The sequence below is a fragment of the Taudactylus pleione genome, unplaced genomic scaffold (genome assembly GCF_031769625.1).
Source record: "Taudactylus pleione unplaced genomic scaffold, aTauple2 ptg000585l, whole genome shotgun sequence".
Taxonomy (NCBI): domain Eukaryota; kingdom Metazoa; phylum Chordata; class Amphibia; order Anura; family Myobatrachidae; genus Taudactylus; species Taudactylus pleione.
This window is the reverse complement of record NW_028284987.1, coordinates 4,951,451-4,971,403: the sequence shown is the minus strand read 5'-3', so window position 1 is coordinate 4,971,403 and position 19,953 is coordinate 4,951,451. Positions and strand designations below refer to the sequence as shown.

The window sequence follows — 19,953 nt, the reverse complement described above, 5'->3', positions numbered from 1 at the left end:
TTTTTTTCACCCGGACATGCATCTTAGTCGCAAACAAACCACTTGCACTTATTAATTTGAATGCAACACTTGTATATCTGTGTGTAACTGAATCTGATCTGTATACGAAGTGCTACAATGCAGTGGTCACTGCTTTTATCTACACCATGGTTCATTGTGCTTTGTATGCAGATTCAATTTCAAAAATATATAGAAGTGTTGCATGTCAAACTAATCAGTGTAGGAAAACGTTTACCACATCCGTTTGTGACTTATGTGCATTTGTGGGTGAAAAAGACTCTCAGCAAGTGAGACGGGACCTGGCAGCTCACTTGCTCTGCATGGTGTATTGAGACTTGGTGTATGAAGACACATCTGTAAGTGCCCTTCTCCATCCACAGTATTTCTGCAGAGTAGGTTGATATTTAGACATATCTATACTGGGTGCAGGGTGTGCGGTGCATACAGGCCCCTGGATCCTGGGGGCTCACACCACATACCCTACACCCATAGACAATACGTACTTCCCCACAGTGTCAGAGTCAGCTCAGCACATGCACCTACGAGGGGGTGGGGGTTGAAACACGGTGACTGCACATGGGCCCCTTCCTCTCTTTAACGCCCCAGACACTAACTATTAACGGTCCACATCACTTGAGAGAGGGGTCTCTCCTCTTTTAAATATGGGTGCCCTTCAGTTACTGAAGCCAGAATGGGAGATATACAGTATTCCCCCATCCCCGTAATTCATTTCTGCAGTACAGGACTGTACTCTGCTGATCACCAGAGAATAACTTTTACTGCTTTCTCCCTTATTTCTAGCTTGTAAAAAAAGTATGCAGTGTTTTGCCTGAAAGGGGATTAATTACATCATCAGTTTCCAACACAATGGCATAACCAAGCCCCGCCCATCCCAGGTCTGAGCGACAGCAACTAAAATTGGGGTGACTTTTATGTAAGCTTCCCTCCACTATTTGTGCTCCTGCAGTGCTTACGGCGAGTATCGCACATACTACGTATTCATTTTTATACTGCAATAAGTATGTGCTCATCCACCATTGTGCTAGACACAAGGCCTGATTCAGAGCTGGACACAAATGCAGTAGCGGCTGTGTCTTTTGTCACATCCACTACTGTGAATTTATGCTAATGCCGCACATGATGGATTGGCCTACTGAGACACCCACCATATGTGGCTGCAATCTGCAGCAGTGCGTAAAATAGTTGCATCATTGAGCGAACTTCGGCCTCACCACTGGACATTAGATCAACTTTTTGGTTGCTCAGAATGTCTGATGGTACATTGGCGCCGGAGTCTGACTAACCGCGTCTTCCAAAGCAGTTCTTGACATCGGCATGCCCCTGTCGGATCCGCCGACAAAACCCACTCTCAGTCACCGCCCAGGAATGTCTATCTCCATGCAATTCCGATCTACGTCCCCCAGCGCTAACCATAGTAACGCATACGCTGTGCGTCTCGGATGCATGAGCAGATTTAAATCATCGGGCTCTAAATAAAATGTGTACGCCTCTGAATCAAGCTCACGGTGCATTCAAAATGTATTGCTGCTGCTATGTACTAGTTTCACATTTTGCGTATTGCAGTATGTTCATGGTATATCTTTTTATTCGAATTGTGTACCAAGTATATTGCTTTGCTGCAGCTGGGTAGTGATCTAAGATTTTGGCACCATGCCACACTAATGTCACACAATAATTGGGTGGAGCACAGCTTTTTCTCTGCGAATAACACTGCAAAAATACTATTGGCAAGTTTGTGTTATGGAATAACGGTTTTTCTGTAGCGCAACAGCAGAACTTTATGTCACTTATCTATATTATAGCGTTATCATTTTACGTTTTCTCCTAATAACATATCACACTGCTCTTCCCCTCTCATCCTTCTCAGGCTATAAAAATGATCTGCAACTACCCGACTCACAACTTTTATACATAAAGTGAGAATTATCACCAATGTGATTAATTATTCATATATGCTACCAAACCCCACACCATATACTATATAATAGATTGTTATGTTTTTTCCCATTACAGAGAAAAACACAATATAGAAGATGCACAGAAATCAGTCATCTTACAAGTATCCCAGTTTAGCATATACACTGTACTGTAACAATGTTATTATTAAAACAATGCATTAACTGCTGATGCAACCTTTTTGTCTTGACAAATATTTTTTGGTCAATTATCCAAGTATATAAATTGTGGATATAAATATTATTAATAGTAAAATGTCAAACAATTTTTTATTAGTTTATATTGCATATAATTGTATACAGCACTCTGGGCCTGATTCGGAGATGGACACAATGCCAGTGCTTATGTAGCTGAGCGATTATCAGTGATCTATGAATGCACTGCACATGCGTCAGCTTCTATTACCATCGTCGCTCACAGTGCAGTGCTTCTCCCAAACTCGCCTGCCACAGGCAGGTCTATTGTTTGGGAGGGCTTGCCGTTGTTTTGCTTTTGAAACTGACCACTAGTACTTCTCCGGTTTGTATAGTCGTCTATGTAATAGTAAATAGTATCGACTATTAGTCCAATGTTCTAAAGTCTGAATTTTGGTCGGTTTTGCCTTTAACAAATGTGCGGTTTTGGTCGGTTTGCAAAATCGTCCAAAAACACAATACCGAACTTTAGTAAACTCACCCCTTAGATGTGAGATGAGTGTGTTCAAACTGAAATCTGCAGTGTAAAAATAAAGCTGTAAAAATGTGGATGTCGGTGGCGCTTGACCCTAGATGCAAGAATGCACAGTCGCTATTGATTACAAGAAAGTGTGTAAACCTTTATGAAAAAATATGTATGTTATAAAAGTATGTTATGTCGTCCAAATCCATCCAGTGGAAGGCCCAAAACAGGCTCCCTGGGTCAAAGTTCTGCCCAGCACACTCCACCGTGAGGTCGGACCAGGACCCCAACCACTCTATTAAGCATCCCAGACCAATTGCCATCCCTCTGAAGTTTTCATCCAAATCCATCCAGTGTCAGGCCCAGGACAGGCTCCCCAGGTAAAAGTTCTGTCCAGCGTACACCAACGGGAGGTCCGACTGGGACCATAACCCCCCTAAAACCTGGCCAGGATCCAACCAGACCACCAATTGGTGCAGGGGTGTCCGAATGCATAACCGGACAGACAAACAAACAGACAGACCAATTTTATATATATATATATATATATATATACACATATATACACACACACTATATATATATATAATATATATTTCTATGTAAATATATATTATATTCAATTTCTTATAACTGGCATTCCACTATAAGTATTTAAAATTTACCTGGGTGCCCTCCCGGGAATGGCAACCCTAGACCCGGGGAGGAGAGTAAGTACACAACACGGCACTGCAGGACACAGCATGCAGACAGAGTTTACTTCAACATTTCAAGACCTAATGCGCCCCTTCTATCTGCATACTATGTCCTGTAGTGCCGTGCTGTGTACTCTCCTTCATTTTGCTATTGTGTGTATGTGTTTCTGTTGAATATATATATATATATATACATACATACATACATACATACATACATACATACATATATACACACACACACACACAGTTAGATGTTAGGAAAGCCAAAGAAAATGTGCAAAGACTTGTCACATATGTTAAATTAGGCAATTGTGCCCTCTAGTGGTTTAATATAATGTTTGAACAGTCTTTATGTATCATATCAAAGTTATTTGAGTTGCTAAAATTGAAGGTATTATAGGTCTGGTTTTAGAAATTTAGCACATATAGGCCAGAATGTAATAGCCTCTGACACTGCGATAACAGCAGTCTGGTAAGTACTATATAATATAGGCTAAATTGACAAAAAATCATTAGAAAACTGACATTTCAAACACAAGCTAGTGTTGCAATAGTTTATAGAAAATGCTGGAAAAGCAGGTTAAAAAAAAAAGAGCTGGTTTGGCAATTACATCTACAAAAAAAAGCGTATCTATAGTGAGTGCAGGGAATGTGGTACACATAGGCCCTTGGTCCAGCATGCCCACACCGCACAACCTGCACCCATTATAAACTATCTGCCAATGCTGCCGCAACTACCTGGAAAATGGCACAGACAAGGGTGTCATGAGTGGGCCCCACACACAGACTGCACACAGGACCCATCCTCTCTTAAACCACTCCTAGGCTAGTAGTGGCAAAATCTGGGGTACAAATAGCATGGGGTCACTCCAAAAGAGCCAAGTGCTGTTAGTGACTATGACAGGCTACTCTGTGAACTCACAGCATGGGATCCATATGGCTGAAAAATTGGGACTGAAAAAACAACGTGGGCCCACCCCTTTTGGAAAAACAGCACCATGCTGACAACACTAGGGCTCTAGGACTAAGGTTGCTGAGGGCAAAAAGAAAATAAAAAACAAACACTGTTACAGGCACTACTTCACACAATCAAAATATAATAAATGTTTTTAACTTTTAATGATAATACTACCGTAAATTACATAAGAACTGTGTGCAATTAAAATAAGTATTAAATAGATTAGATAAACACTACGCCGTATATTGGCTAAGCTGCGGGATTTTAGAAGTGGAGATGTTGCCCACAACAACAATCAGATTCTAGCTATTATCTTCTAGAAGGTGCTATATAAATGTTACGTAGAATCTGTTTGGTTGCTATGGGCAACATCTCCACCTATAAAAACCTGCACTTTAACAAATATATCCCTAGGATTTTAAAGCGTCTACCTTAAGTCACTAAATTATGAGTCACCAAATTGTGACCTACAGTATTCAGTAAAAATATATATAAGAATCCCTTATACATAGCCAAATAGACAAAAATATATTTTTATTAATACCAACATAATTATTTTGAAGGGATCTAGCACTTGAGTTCCCAATGTTATTAGTAAATTATGAGACAATATGCAAGTACAGTATGTCTCCTTCTTACTTTACACCATCACTATAAATTATAGTTTATCACTTTATTAGTTTATGTCCTTTATCAACTATAAATATTTCTCCATAATAGGATACATGCAGATTAAACAATATGTTTTATCCTTATGTTAGCTATATATTCTTTCCTGAAGTTTAATTATTTTAGGTACAGACAGAAACTTGTTACCTTTATTTATTTAAATTACTGTCAATCAAGTCAATACAACAATTTTGGTTTTTTAAAATTGATATACATATGACCAGCAAAATCACAAAATATGAGTAAAATATATATTGACTGAAGCGCATACATGATCATAGATTAATATAAATATCACCTCTAATAGATATTTTGCTATAGGAGACCTTGTTACTAATTACTCTGTATGTCAGCACTTGCAATCTGACAAAATCAGCACTTTATTTACCAACAAAGGGGATTACTCCCACAATAAATGCTTATTGGTAGTGAGTCCTGCCATTCAATTGGCAGAGAGGCCTGCCAATCTAAAAAGATCACATGATGATTGGCTGTTATAATTGCCTGTCAGCACCAGCTAAATGACGAAAATTGTTTATTAACAAAGTGGACTACTCCTACTTAAAGGCTGACTGGTAGAGAGCTCTGCCATTCTACTGGCAGAGAGCGCTGACAATCTAAAAATGTGACACGCCAATTGGCTGGAATAATATACAGTATACAGAACTGGAACCGGGTATGCAGACTGAGATGAACAGCTAACAGGCCAGGACAGACAAAACGTGCATCCTCTACTTCCGATCCGCTATAAAACAGACTCTTCACTGATTCTGAGTCTCCTACACAGAGCTGTAACTAGACTTTTTGGTGCCCTAGGCCAGAAAAAGCATTGCCACCATCCCACCATCACCACCCAAATAGAAATATAAGGCGTGCGCTCGAATAAGGGGCTTGGGCTCATGGGTAAGGGGCAAGGCAAATCTGATTTGTCCTATGATGATGAAGGGTTACCAATTCCTTTGTGCCAGTGTTATCCAGGTATACAGTGTGAATCCAATGGCTGCAGTGAAGATGCAGAATCATGCAGTATACTGTACAGTAACTCACCTGCTCTAGATGTATTAGAGTGGTGGTAAAGCTGCACTTTCAACAGGATTTGTCCATCAGAGCAGCCGTACACAAGCCTGGAGCCGGCAAAGTAGACCACCGGCTGAAGGTCTACAAAGAGTGTTGCTTGTAGTGTATATGCAGCAAATATCACTGGCGGGTTCGAATCCCGGGTATGACAGTATTTTAAAATGTGTGCGTTAAATAAAGGACGATGTGACTGAAGGTGCTTTGGGAGGTGACCAGTTAACAGTACAAACAATGTAGGACAAGGACATGGTTTATAAACATTGCTGCATAATACTTAAATAAGCAGCAGAGTGTCAGCAACCAAGTGTTAAGGTGCCCACACACATAGCAATCTGCACACGATCCCACAATGTGTGCGATTTCCCCTGAACTCTCCCCCGGCAGCTTCCCAGCAATCCTACACACGATTTGGAGTAAAATATGTCCAATCTGACTTAAGATCTATTGTGCATCCAGTGCATTGAGTCCCAGATTGGCAAATCTGCCCTACAGCACGGTAGATCTGAAGATGCGATGTACGACGAGCTGGGACGCGCATTGGCACCGTGATCGTAAATGGACAATCATGATTTGGGCATATTTTACACGATTTGTTGTCACAATTCATCGAAATCGCCCAAATCGGGTAAAATATCGCTATGTGTTGGCAGCTTAAGTTGCCGTTGTGGGGAGTTACAAGTAAATTATAGTATAAGTAAGGGAAGGAGAAGCACATGAGGGAAGAGGACTCTGCTCGTGAGAGCTTACATTCTAAAGACTAACAGGTATTTCACCTTCTTTCTCAGGCACTCTATCATCTGCCACTGACCATGAGTATTCCTGCAATGCACATGGTGTAAGGGAGTACCAGGTCAGTCTGCAGAAGCGCCATTTCTACCCTTACCCAGGAACGTGCTCCCACCACTCTTTCATCCCTTGTCCAATGTTTCAAACAGGGGGCAGCAGTAGTGAAGAGATGCACTATTAGTCTGGGCTCTACACTCTTAGGGGTACATTTACTAAAGTGCAGATTTTTAGAATTGGAGATGTTGCCTATAGCAACCATTCTGATTCTTCTTAATATTTATCTAGCACCCTCTAGAAGATAATAGCTAGAATCTAATTGTTTGCTATTGGCAACATCTCGCTTTTATAAACCCGCACTTTAGTAAATATACCCTTTACTCTATCCCTCCTGGTATTTGTATCATGTGTTAACAGGGAGAGAATTGTGCAACTACATATCATTTATCAATTCAGTATGAGCATCTGACACTGCAAAATCTGTCTAAACTCTTATTGGTTAGAAGTGAGATGAGCGGTTCAATTTTGACTCAGTTATTTTCGCCAAATTAGTGCAAATTCAAATTTATCTTATTGGCTATCCAAAACACGTGAGATGCCGTTTTTGAAATCCGAACATAACAGAGTAAAACCAAACCGTCATCTCTAGTTAGAATTCACTGCATCTAATTAATCAGAGTGGCTCTTTTTACATTACCAAATAACTATTATTATAAACAAACATAAAACGGTCCTAGTTCATTAGCTAATGGTAAATGCAACAATTTGTGGAAACAAGGCACTATTTTCTGAATTCATTGTGTAAAAATACTACACAAGATGGCAGTAACACCAGGAAACTACCTTATAGTATTTAACATACAAAATTTTTTTTTTTCATAGCTGAAGGCGTTTTATAAAGCAATTTGTCCCGCTTTCTTTTTCTGATAGGTGAACTACTAATATAAAGACCATGCTTTTCCCTATCTTTACGCCATCATTTGTTTTTGTGGGACGGGCACTGTGCATTGCAATGGCTTTTCGCCATAGAAATGAAAGATCTTTATATGTTCCTGTGTATCTCCTCTGTCCACCTGTCACAGATGGAAAGGACTTCCACAGTAGGCGAGTTTGCAAGACTTGTTCTACTAAATAGGAACCATGTTGCACCGTATAACTATGAGAAATTACACGTGTGAATTTAGAAAGTGTGAGTGTTTTCAGGCGTATCTTACACAGGAATTATCACAGCAATCAACGGGGGAGACATGAAGTAACTGAAGTGTATAATTAGAAAGTGCTGGTGTGGTGCGACACAGCTGCCTCTAGTGTGGTGCGATACAGCTGCCGCTGGTGTGGTGCGACAGAGATGCTGCTGGTGTGGTGCCATACAGCTGCTGCTGGTGTGGTGCCACACAGATGCTGCTGGTGTGGGGCCACACAGATGCTGCTGGTGTGGGGCCACACAGATGCTGCTGGTGTGGGGCCACACAGATGCTGCTGGTGTGGGGCCACACAGATGCTGCTGGTGTGGGGCCACACAGATGCTGCTGCTGGTGTGGGGCCACACAGATGCTGCTGCTGGTGTGGGGCCACACAGATGCTGCTGCTGGTGTGGGGCCACACAGCTGCTGCTGGTGTGGGGCCACACAGCTGCTGCTGGTGTGGGGCCACACAGCTGCTGCTGGTGTGGGGCCACACAGCTGCTGCTGCTGTTGTGATGCGACACAGCTGCTGCTGCTGTTGTGGTGCGACACAGCTGCTGCTGCTGTTGTGGTGCGACACAGCTGCTGCTGCTGTTGTGGTGCGACACAGCTGCTGCTGCTGTTGTGGTGCGACACAGCTGCTGCTGCTGTTGTGGTGCGACACAGCTGCTGCTGCTGTTGTGGTGCGACACAGCTGCTGCTGCTGTTGTGGTGCGACACAGCTGCTGCTGCTGTTGTGGTGCGACACAGCTGCTGCTGCTGTTGTGGTGCGACACAGCTGCTGCTGCTGTTGTGGTGCGACACAGCTGCTGCTGCTGTTGTGGTGCGACACAGCTGCTGCTGCTGTTGTGGTGCGACACAGCTGCTGCTGTTGTGATGCGACACAGCTGCTGCTGTTGTGATGCGACACAGCTGCTGCTGTTGTGATGCGACACAGCTGCTGCTGTTGTGATGCGACACAGCTGCTGCTGTTGTGATGCGACACAGCTGCTGCTGTTGTGATGCGACACAGCTGCTGCTGTTGTGATGCGACACAGCTGCTGCTGTTGTGATGCGACACAGCTGCTGCTGTTGTGATGCGACACAGCTGCTGCTGTTGTGATGCGACACAGCTGCTGCTGTTGTGATGCGACACAGCTGCTGCTGTTGTGATGCGACACAGCTGCTGCTGTTGTGATGCGACACAGCTGCTGCTGTTGTGATGCGACACAGCTGCTGCTGTTGTGATGCGACACAGCTGCTGCTGTTGTGATGCGACACAGCTGCTGCTGTTGTGATGCGACACAGCTGCTGCTGTTGTGATGCGACACAGCTGCTGCTGTTGTGATGCGACACAGCTGCTGCTGTTGTGATGCGACACAGCTGCTGCTGTTGTGATGCGACACAGCTGCTGCTGTTGTGATGCGACACAGCTGCTGCTGTTGTGATGCGACACAGCTGCTGCTGTTGTGATGCGATACAGCTGCTGCGGCTGTCATGACGTACAAGGTTTGTGTATAAAGCTACCACTAAATGTGGTCGTTATATGCACTTGCCTCAATGACACATATTTGTGGCTCTTGATGATCTTTGTCCACAGGAACCTTTGCCTGATTCATCACCCATTCCTGAATGGCATCTGTGATATGTGGGACCACTGAAACAAAGAAGACACCATGTATCAGCTGTAGCAGACTTTATGGTCATTACAACAAACTAAGTTATAACGCAGAAGTCGCAGCAATTACAGCTTTAATCAGCTGCAATGATTTTATATCCATACTAATAGGCTTTGTGATGATTACCATTACAGCTTAGTCTATAGAGAAATACTGTGTATGACTGACTGAAAGAGCGAAACAATGAACATCAATACACACAATATAAATCATTGCAATTGGGAACAAACCAATTGATTACTACATTGGAAATGCTGCTGACAAAATTGAATTAATGACCTTAGAGGAACTGTCCTTCCCCCATTTACATTTTAAAGCACATCATATACATTCTGCTGCCAACACAACATATCAACACAGTCACAGGCACATAATGACCGTAGACTCAAATACACACTCATCTGCACATAACAAGAGATATGGTAAGAACTTACCTTTGTTATCTCTGTTTCTACGAAATCCATAGGGTCCACAGGGTTGACCTTGGGGTATAGGTTGGGAACCAAATCCGGGCACCACGCAGTTAAAGCTTTCAGCTCCCAGGATGCACTGGTTCCACTCTCCCTATAACCCCATCCCCAAGCCAGAGGCACCTCAGTTTGTAAGTAGCCAAAGGCCGGAGGAGGAAAGAAAGAGGGAGAGAAGACTGGAACACTCAAGAACCATACTCACAGAGAAGGAGACGGGAAACCGGTGACCAGTAACACAGCCCATATGAAGCCAGGTGCGTCAGGGCGGGCGCCCTGTGGACCCTATGGACTTTGTAGAAACAGAGATAACAAAGGTAAGTTCTTACCATATCTCTTGTTTTCTACTTCAGGGTCCATAGGGGGTCCACATGGTTGACCTTGAGGATGTTCCAAAGCAGTTCAACCAAGGGTGGGGACGCTCCTGTGCTGAGAGGAGAATCCGTCGTCCAAAAGGAAGCATCCTGAGAGGCAAAGGATACCAATGCCTAGAACCTTAAAAAGGTGTGGACAGAAGACCACGTGGCCACTTAGTAAGGCAGAACAGCCGAGGCGCCACAGCGAGCTGCCCACGAGGAGTACACGGCCCGAGAAAAAAAAGCATCAACAACAGAAAGGCCTACCCATGGGTAGGCCCCTGAGGAAGACATACGAAGCCATCCAGCCAACAACTGGTTATAGGCAGGCCATCCTTTCCTGTGAAAACCAGAAATCTCAGACCACAAATAAGGAGTCCGATTTCCCTAATGAACTTGAACGGATCACAGAAATCCGAAGAGGCCGGACCACAGTCAATGAGGCCACACCAGCCGAGAGGACTGGAGACTGAATGGCCGTACCATAAGTTCCAGAATAATATGGAACCTAAAAACCACTTTAGGAAGAAACACAGGGCGAGTGCAACTCACACCCTGACATGATGCCATCCAGAAGAGGGAGCCACATGAGAACACTCCCAATGCAGACACTCTCCTGGCGGATTTAAACGCCATAAGAGAGAGAGAGAGAGAGAGAGAGAGAGAGAGCCTAAGCAATAGACCATGTAATGGCTATCACAACCAGTGGTTCCATTGACTGTCCCCGGAGGGAACGAAGAACCACTACTAACTCCCAAGGAGCCCCTAGGGTGGACAAATGGCATAATCCAGAAAACACTCTGAAGGATGAACTGGATACCAGAGTGGAGCAATTCGACATCCGAACCATACTGACAGTGCAGATATCTGCACTGTCAGGAAGACCAGGCGGAGGGTGGGTGAGACCCAAGCCAGCTGGAAGGAATGCCAGAATATCTGGAAATCCTGAACACCGGAGGATCGTAGCGACAGGTACGACACCATAAGAATTATGCCTGCCACAGTCTGTGGTAGGTCCCAGCAAAAGCTGATCTATGTGCTCTAATCATCTCAATGATGACAAAGTCACGAAAGCCGTAGGACCACTGTAGGGACGCAGTCAAAGAGAAACGATCCAGGTCCAGGGCAAAACAAGGACCCTGAGACAACAGGTCCGGATAGTGAAACATTAGGAATGGAGTATCTATGGGGAGACTCCGAAAATCCAAGTACCCCTGACATCTGGGGCAATCAGGAGCCACCAGCAGTAGAGCATCTCCGTCTCGATTGAAACACTTCCAAAGACCTGAGGAAGAAGGGAGACTGGAGGAAACAGGTACACAAAGTGGAAGGACCACTTCACTGACAAAGCGTCACAGAAGATTGCTTCAGTATCTCAAGAGCTGGACTCTAACACCGGCAGTGTGTGGTAGAGTCAGAAAAGCCATGAGGACACCCCTGGGAGGCCCCCTTTGCTCACTAGGAGTTGAAACTTTTCAAGGAAAAGAGACCAGTCCCCGGAATGCACGTCATGACGGCTGAGGAAGTCTGCTTCCCAATGGAGAACTCCCGGAATGGACGCTGCAGAGATGGTCGAGAGGAAACTCTGGGACTATGTCAAAATGCGTGACACTCCCGTCACTGCCACCCAACGACCAGTGTCTTCTAGATGTAAGCCACCGTCGTGACACTGTTGGACTGAACCGTTCGAGGTTCACCATGAAGCCTGTGTTAGGCCAGAGTGAGGACCCAAGACAGCCTAAAGTTTCAACAAGTTAATGGGCAGGGCAGAAGCGACAGACGTCCAACAGCCCCGAAAGAAGTGCGGACCGGTCATAGCACCTCAGAGACTGGTGTCTGTAGTAAGGACTAACCTAGATGAGATGACCATAACCACCCAGATAGAGACATACACATCTCCGGAGAGAACATCTCTAAACAGTGATTCGATGGAATTCCATCTGGAAAGGGTCAGTCTTTGCAAAGGCCTGGAATGGACCTGAGCATATACCATCCTTTTGAAGGTAGACACCCTGGAATCCAGAACCCACATGACAGTGTATAGACACTCGTCAACTGTGGAGACGTCAGCGCACCCGTAGATAAAAGAGTGGAGATCTTGTCTGATGTCAGAAAAAATACTCAGATTCTGAGAATCCAGCAGGGCTCCCAGACTAACCATATCCTGTGAGGAATTCAGGGAGGAATTTTTTCCCAGTTGATTAATCCTTCCTGCTAGTGAAGGGAAGTAATGGATAACTGGAAATGGCTTCAAAGAACTCCGGTGATTCTGTAAAGAACAGGAGGACGTCCGGATACAGGAGCAGTCGGATACCCTGAACAGGAGGACCGTCATAAAAGCCATAAATCTGACAAACTCCGGTGGAGCTGTGGACAGTCCAAAGGGCAGAACTTGAAAACTGGAAGAGTTGCAGTGGCACAGCAACCCTGAGCTATCGCTGAAGATAGAGAATGAGAACCATACGGCCTCTACACCAGAAAGCAGAATAACCAGTCCCTCGCTGAGATAGCGGGGCTGGTATAATTACCCCCGCTTATCGCAAGGACCGTATCGCTTTCTGGACTTGTAAGGCCTTGTTCGGTCTGAAGGAAAGCTTGTGTAGCAAAATATGTGGGGAGGCCCTCTGATCAATGAGAGGAAGCACCCGTGAGAGACTTCAACTCTTACCCAAGCAATTGTGGTGACTTGACACCAGCACTGGGCGAACTGAGAAAACCGGTATCTCACTCTGGGATTCCCCCAGATGAAAACCTGACGCGTCAGGCTGAAGGTTCCTCCTCCAGTTTAGAAGCAGGGCGTCTGGATGTCCAATCTGCTCGGTACCAGGTATGGCGGCCCTTGTGGAGGCTGACAGCCGAAGAAAAGACTGACCTTTAGGCTGACCCTGAGGGTCAAAAGACTTAACAGATTTAGTCTGAGGCCTTGTAGTGGGAGTAGCTGAAGGCGGTAAACTTGTCGTTAGTAATACTGCCAATGTTACTACAATCTTGTCAAGGTCAAGACCAAACAAGACCTTCCCCATAGATGGTATCTGCACCTCTGCATTCCCAGAGCGCAGCCATAGGGTATTATGGTGGATACAGTCGCAGCCGGAACTCTGAAAGTTAGGAGACTGGCATCCAATGTAGGTATTTCCACATATGACAACTGCATATATTATGCATATATTATGTGAGCGACCAAAGACATTTGAACCCCAGACGTGTTGGAGGGGAAAAAACGTTACAAATGCATCAGCCCAGTATGCAATAGTATTAACCGACCATGCTATAGCCATGGTAGGACGGGTAACAACCCCTGAAAGCGAGTATACAGATTTCAAGCAAAGTTACCACCTACAGATCCATAGAATCAGACCACGCAGGAAAGGGAGGCATAGTAATGTCTGTAATCAGACGAGTAACATGCCAATCCACCCCAGGAGTGGCTCGTGATGACCCTCAGGGAATTTGGGACAGGAAGCCAAATCACTGTTGTGATACCTCGTATCTGGCAACACCCAGAGTCCCGCCATGCGATCCACCCGCTAGTCAGAAACAGGGAACCCAAAAGCACGTTAGACTGAGGGTGTTTGAGACAGGTACAGGTCTACATTCTCTCTAACCAGAATGGACCCAGTCCTAAAGCAGGGATAATAATATTTGAAATAGGCTCCCCCCCGTGTAAGAGGGAAAGAGCCCAAAACAGCATCTAGTTCACGGCAGAGCCAACCGGGAAGTAACCACATGGCATACACCACGCCATATTGCGTTTCATAGAAAACGACATCCACCCAGGGTGGCTTTTGTGGTAATCCCTGCAAGGGATACTGTGAAAAACACCTGCAAGGAGCAATAGTCTGTGTCACAGGGGTAGAATGCAAGAAACTGCGAGATACCCTGAGATGAAAAGGGCAGTATGGTGAAGTAACCCCAAGTGAGTTACAACAATGGGGCGTGCCCGGCGATCCGCAATTGAGAGGATCCCGAGAAACAAACCGCCCAAGGGGGTCGTGGAAGGGGCCTGGCACCAGATGGCGCCCGCATACATAACCCTTTATGAGTCAAATCCTCCCCACTAACACCTGCAGCAAATGACTTGCAGGATAGCAAAAATGGGTGCAGTATAACGCTCTATCTCCTGGTCAGACATATCTGACCAACCCTCTTGGCGGATATATCAAGCAGCGCTATACTGGTCCTGACTGATGCTAAGATTAGCTGCAGGAACCCATTTTCAGCATATGCAAAACTCAGTTCCACCTAAAATATGGCAACATGCAGCACGCAACAGTATGTGACAAACCTCACAAATATTAACAAGTATATATGTGTGAGGTCTCAGAACCACCCTAAGTACAGCTGTATTAGGGCAGATTGTAAAGAAAAGGGATAGATATACACTAACAGGTGAAATAATAAAGTACAGACAGTCAGCACTAGCATAAGTCACATACAATGAAGACATATATACATACATACATAAGCATGACATAATATACTGCACTATGGGAAGGCTATTGCGCTGTGTTCACTGACCTGATGGTGAGGAACGCAGGGGGACTGGACCAAGCGCCATCTCCGGAGATCTGCTGCTGCACCATCAGAGAAAATGGCCGCTGGAGACCTCTGAAGCAGTGCGGCCCGCGGAGGAAGCAGCTCAGCGACGCCAGACTTTAGACACTGAAAGGCGCGCTGAGCTGATGGGAGGAGCCGGCAATTAACCCCCGGAAAGCCGGCTCTGCGCCGATCTTTAAGTCCCTGGTGGTCTAGTGGACACACGGGGTATGGGGGGCCCGCCGCCACTGCCGGCGCCTTCGGTCTGTCCCCAGAGACCGGAGGCACAGGACTGCATTTCCAATGCGTGGATGGCGACCTTACCTGCTCCCCGTGGATCCGGTAGCAGTCCTGGGCGCCCGCAGAGTCCGGCTAGTACAGACTCTGGGGACCCGCTGAGATCCCCAGATCTGTACTGGCGTCTAAGCGCCGGCGGAGTGACGGAGCGGCAGCTTGGATCCCATGGACAGTCCGACGCTGCCGCTCTAGAAAGTCCAAAGTAGAAAAATAAAAACTGTCTTAAAAAAAATTAAATAAAGCTTAGGGGCTGCTAATCAGCCCCCCCTGCGATAACGGTGACCCGACTCCGGCCGGGCACCAACTTAAACTGAGGTGCCTCTGGCTTGGGGGTGGGGTTATAGGGAGAGTGGACCCAGTGCATCCTGGGAGCTGAAAGCTAACTGCGTGGTGCCCGGATTTGGTTCCCAACCTATACCCCAAGGTCAACCCTGTGGACCCCCTAGAAAAATCATTTACCAATTTGGAAAATATGAGACAACAAGGAATATATATTTAATACATGACATACACCATCAGTCATAACATTAAAACCACATATTTAATACTGTGTAGGTGCCGATTGTGCCGCCAAAACAGCTCTGACCAGTCAGCATGGACTCCTCAAGACCTCTGAAGTTGTCCTGTGGTATCTGGTGCCAAGACGTTAGCAGCAGATCGTTTAAGTCCTGTAAGTTGAGATCTGGGGCATCCATGGCTCTGACATGTTTTTCCAGCACATTCCACAGATGCTCGAATGGATTGAGATCAGGGGAATTTGGAGGCCAAGGCCACAGGATGTAAATAAGATCCTGGCGGTCGGGATGCCAGTTGCCAGAATGCCGACGTCGGAATCCAAACACCAGTCAGAATACCAGCGCCAGCATCCCGACCGCTGACATCCCGACGGTAAGTATTGAGGCTAGGGGGAGGGTAGGCTGCGAGGGGGAGGGAACGGTTTAGGCTGCAGGGGGGAGGGGGGGTTAGGTTTAGGCTGCAGGGGGGGAAGAGTTAAGTTTAGACTGCGGAGAGAGAGGGTTAGGTTTAGGGGTAGGGTACTTACCGGCTGGCGTTGGAATTGTAAATGCCGGGATCCTGAGCGCCGGCATCCTGTACCCAACCCCAAGGTCACACCTTAAGCTCTTTATCATGTTCCCAAAACCATTCCCGAACACTTTTTGCAGTGTGGAAGGGTGCATTATCCTGCTGAATCCACTGGCATCAGGGAATACTGTTGCCATAGAAGGGTGTACTTGGTCTCTAACAATGTTTAGCTAGGTGTTACGTGTAAAAGTAACAACCACATGTATGATAGGACCCAAGGTTTCCCAGCAGAACATTGCCCAGAGCATAACGGTGCCTCAGCCTACTTGCTTTCTTCCCATAATGCATTCTGGTGTCATCTCTTTCCCAGGTAAACGACACATGCACCCGTACGTTCACATGATGTAACAGAAAATGTGATTAATTTTCTTTCATTGCTCCAAGGTGCAGTTGAAACGCTCACGTGCCCATTGTAGGCGCTTTTGGTGGTAGACAGAGGTCAGCATGGGCACTCTGACTGGTGTGTGGTTACACAGCCCCATACACAGCAAGCTGCGATACACTATGTGATCTGACACCTTTCTATCATATGGAGACGCCCTCATTCTGGATTAGCACCCTTCCTTATTGGTTTAAAAGCATGGAGTATGGAAATGTATATGCACACTGTATTAGGCACAATTCTAGATAAGTCCTACAAGTTATATACTGTAGTGCAACTTTGGTAAATTTTGGGGCGTGGGTCCCCCTAGATTGCATTGGTTGATCTGTCTCAGGGCACTGCATTATAACACATTTTCCTGTATAATACATTTTAACCCTTCACTGTGTGTTTAATATATATGTACTTCACTTTTTTATTTTCATTCTTTATATGCAGCTGCTCCTAACTATCTCTTTACACTGCACTTTTCTTACTATGGTAGTGCCCTGGGGCAGCTTGGCTGGGCCAGTTTTGGGGGGTCTTGCACTCTGGATTTGAGCCCTAGTATGTAAGGGACCTACCCGAAAGAGGTTACCTGGATATGGTGGGTAGGCCCATAAACTTGGCCATGATTATGCTTAAAACCTCTATTGATTGCAAAATTTGATTGCATTTATATATATTATTAATAATTTGGAGTTGTGCACCTGAGATTTGTCTGTTTCTGTACCTTTCTATCATAGCCAGCATTAACATTTTCAGTAATTTTTGCTACAGTCGCTCTTCTGTGGGATTGGACCAGATGGGCTAGCCTTCACTTCCTAAGCGCATTAATGACCCAGTCTCCAGTTCACCAATTGTCCTTTCTTCGACCACTTTTGGTAGGGACAGATGTATCCTCATACACCTAGCCCAAATACTTCAAGCTGCGAGGTTTGAGTGAACCGCCGGGTCCCTTGCGTCTCTGCTTGCGCGATCATCTTTTTAGTCCGAAAATGCATCTTGTAACAAGATAATTATTGTTATTTACTACACCTGTCAGCCGCTTTAATGTTATGGCTGATGGCTGTACCCAAACTAAAGAAAAAAAAAAAATCACATAAAAAATGTACATGGAATAAATCATATTGTACATGAAAAATGAGAAACGTAAGCAGCAGCTATAAAAACTAATTAATTGTTAATTTTGAAACATTACACACACATGGAAATAAGTACGTTCCTTCCTACAAGATGTGGGTTTTTCAAGAGATGAGTGTGACAATATTGTGAGACAATACTCACAGACTGAGAATTAGATAGTCAAGGAAGCAGGAGCCACCTACAGCACATGTTTTTTAAAGTGATGTGTGTGACAATGTTATAGGACTTATGTGATAATGTTAGTGATGCAGAGCTCTAGGTGACAGGAGTATTGTCATGATGTGAGGAAGAGAATTAAACTACAGTCGAAAAATACAGTGGAAGATTTAAGGTTTCCCAACAGCACAGAGTAGTAATGTGAGGCGCCTGACAAAAAGATGCAGAAAGAGAGTGGTGTCAAATGCACCTTGATATGAAACAAAGTTTATACATTCAATAATAATGCTGTATAAGCTACAGTAATACCATAGAATGCTGATAATACTGTATATTAAGCAGGGCCATAGCTAGGGTAGCGTGGCCGGTGCCATGGCACAGGGCACCACAGGTCAGGGGCCGCTGTTTGGGCCTGTCAAATTTCTGTTTATTATCATTCTTGCTTGTAGTTTCCTCTTATTTCATCCCCAGCATCTCCTGGCCTCTCCTATCTCTTCCCTGGCCCTTCCCCATGAAGCCAAGGCCCTTTTTTGGGTGCATTATGTCCCTTTGAAAAATGAGGGGGGTGCCAATGCTCTTTCTGTCACAGGGCACCAAAAAGTCAAGTTACGGCTCTGATATTAAGCTGGTCTGATTATACATGTTATAATAAGAATGAGAAATGTTTAAATTTTCATCAATAATGGTGGAATTATGAGTAATAAGTAACGGCACAACCATACTCTTGATCAACAGAGACATGCATACATGTAATTGTACTGTAAGAACTTTGTGCAAGTCCCTGAAAGTCCCATTCAGCAAACACTTGGCGCTACTTATAAAAACTGGTAAACAGAGAACAATATACAGTGCTTGGCTGTCTCTGATTAGTCATTAAATGACATTTCATATTAGTGATATGGATTATTACCTTGCACTGTTTTCCCCAGGTAGTCTCCTTTCCGTTCCTTGTTAATCACATGCTGGTAAATCTTCCCTGTTGTGATGTTGTTGTCCTTGTAGAGGCTGATGTCCAAAAATCTCTCATAATTTCCCAAATCCAAATCAACCTCACCTCCATCGTCCAGTACAAAAACCTCTCCTGCAAAACAGATGCAATAATATGACATATTCTACGTTATCATGAACACAGACAGAAATATTTACTATGATATAAAACAACATTGTGGGCTATCTACAGTACAAGTAACTGGTACAAAAAGGTTATTTGTATGGGCTGAGCTAATCAATGTTCCATCGTGTTTCAGCATGTGCACATGTGTTTTTTCCATCCTCCGGAGCTCTGCTGTGTTGTGTTTCAAACATGGTGAATGAAAAGGCTATGATTTATACCTACGCAATACAGCCTATGTATATAATTAAAACACAGTTATGGCACTGTTTAAGGCCAATAATAAAAAGGCATACAACCAAGGAGAAGATCACAAAATAATAAACTCAGAGCCACACAAAAAGTGGTGATTATATAGCATACTTGCCAACTCTCCCTCATTGTCAGGGAGACTCCCTGAAATAGCAGCAATCTCCCTGTCTCCCTGAAGAGTCTAGCAATATCCCTCATTTCACCTTACCCCCATTCTCCCTGTCTCCCTGAAGAGTCTAGCAATATCCCTCATTTCACCTTACCCCCATTATGACACTGTTATATAAAATAAAAAACAGAGAAATATACATTGAAATGGGATCATTAGTATCATTACCCTACATTGGTTATAAGGCACAATGATCCCTATAGCTACATGTATTTTCTGAGAAGTATCAGTGTGTTTTCATCAACAAGTAGATCTTACTAACTGCTTTGGGGCTCATTTACATGTGGATGTAAATCAATTTTATGACACGCCTCTCAGACGTAGCAGTACACGCCCACTTTACCGCCACACTCATAGG

General features: G+C 44.7%; 1 protein-coding gene across 4 annotated transcripts in view; it reads right to left on the bottom strand.

The window, feature by feature from the left end:
- CTPS2 (CTP synthase 2) overlaps positions 1 to 19,953 on the bottom strand; it is a 234,169-nt gene that overhangs the window by 196,813 nt on the left and 17,403 nt on the right. For all 4 annotated transcript variants that reach the window (XM_088453684.1, XM_088453685.1, XM_088453687.1 and 1 more), the window contains 2 exons: positions 18,974 to 19,144; positions 9,539 to 9,639 (listed from right to left, as the gene is read on the bottom strand). In XM_088453684.1, the coding sequence (XP_088309810.1) occupies positions 9,539 to 9,639; positions 18,974 to 19,144 (272 nt within the window). The remainder of the gene's footprint in view (positions 1 to 9,538; positions 9,640 to 18,973; positions 19,145 to 19,953) is intronic.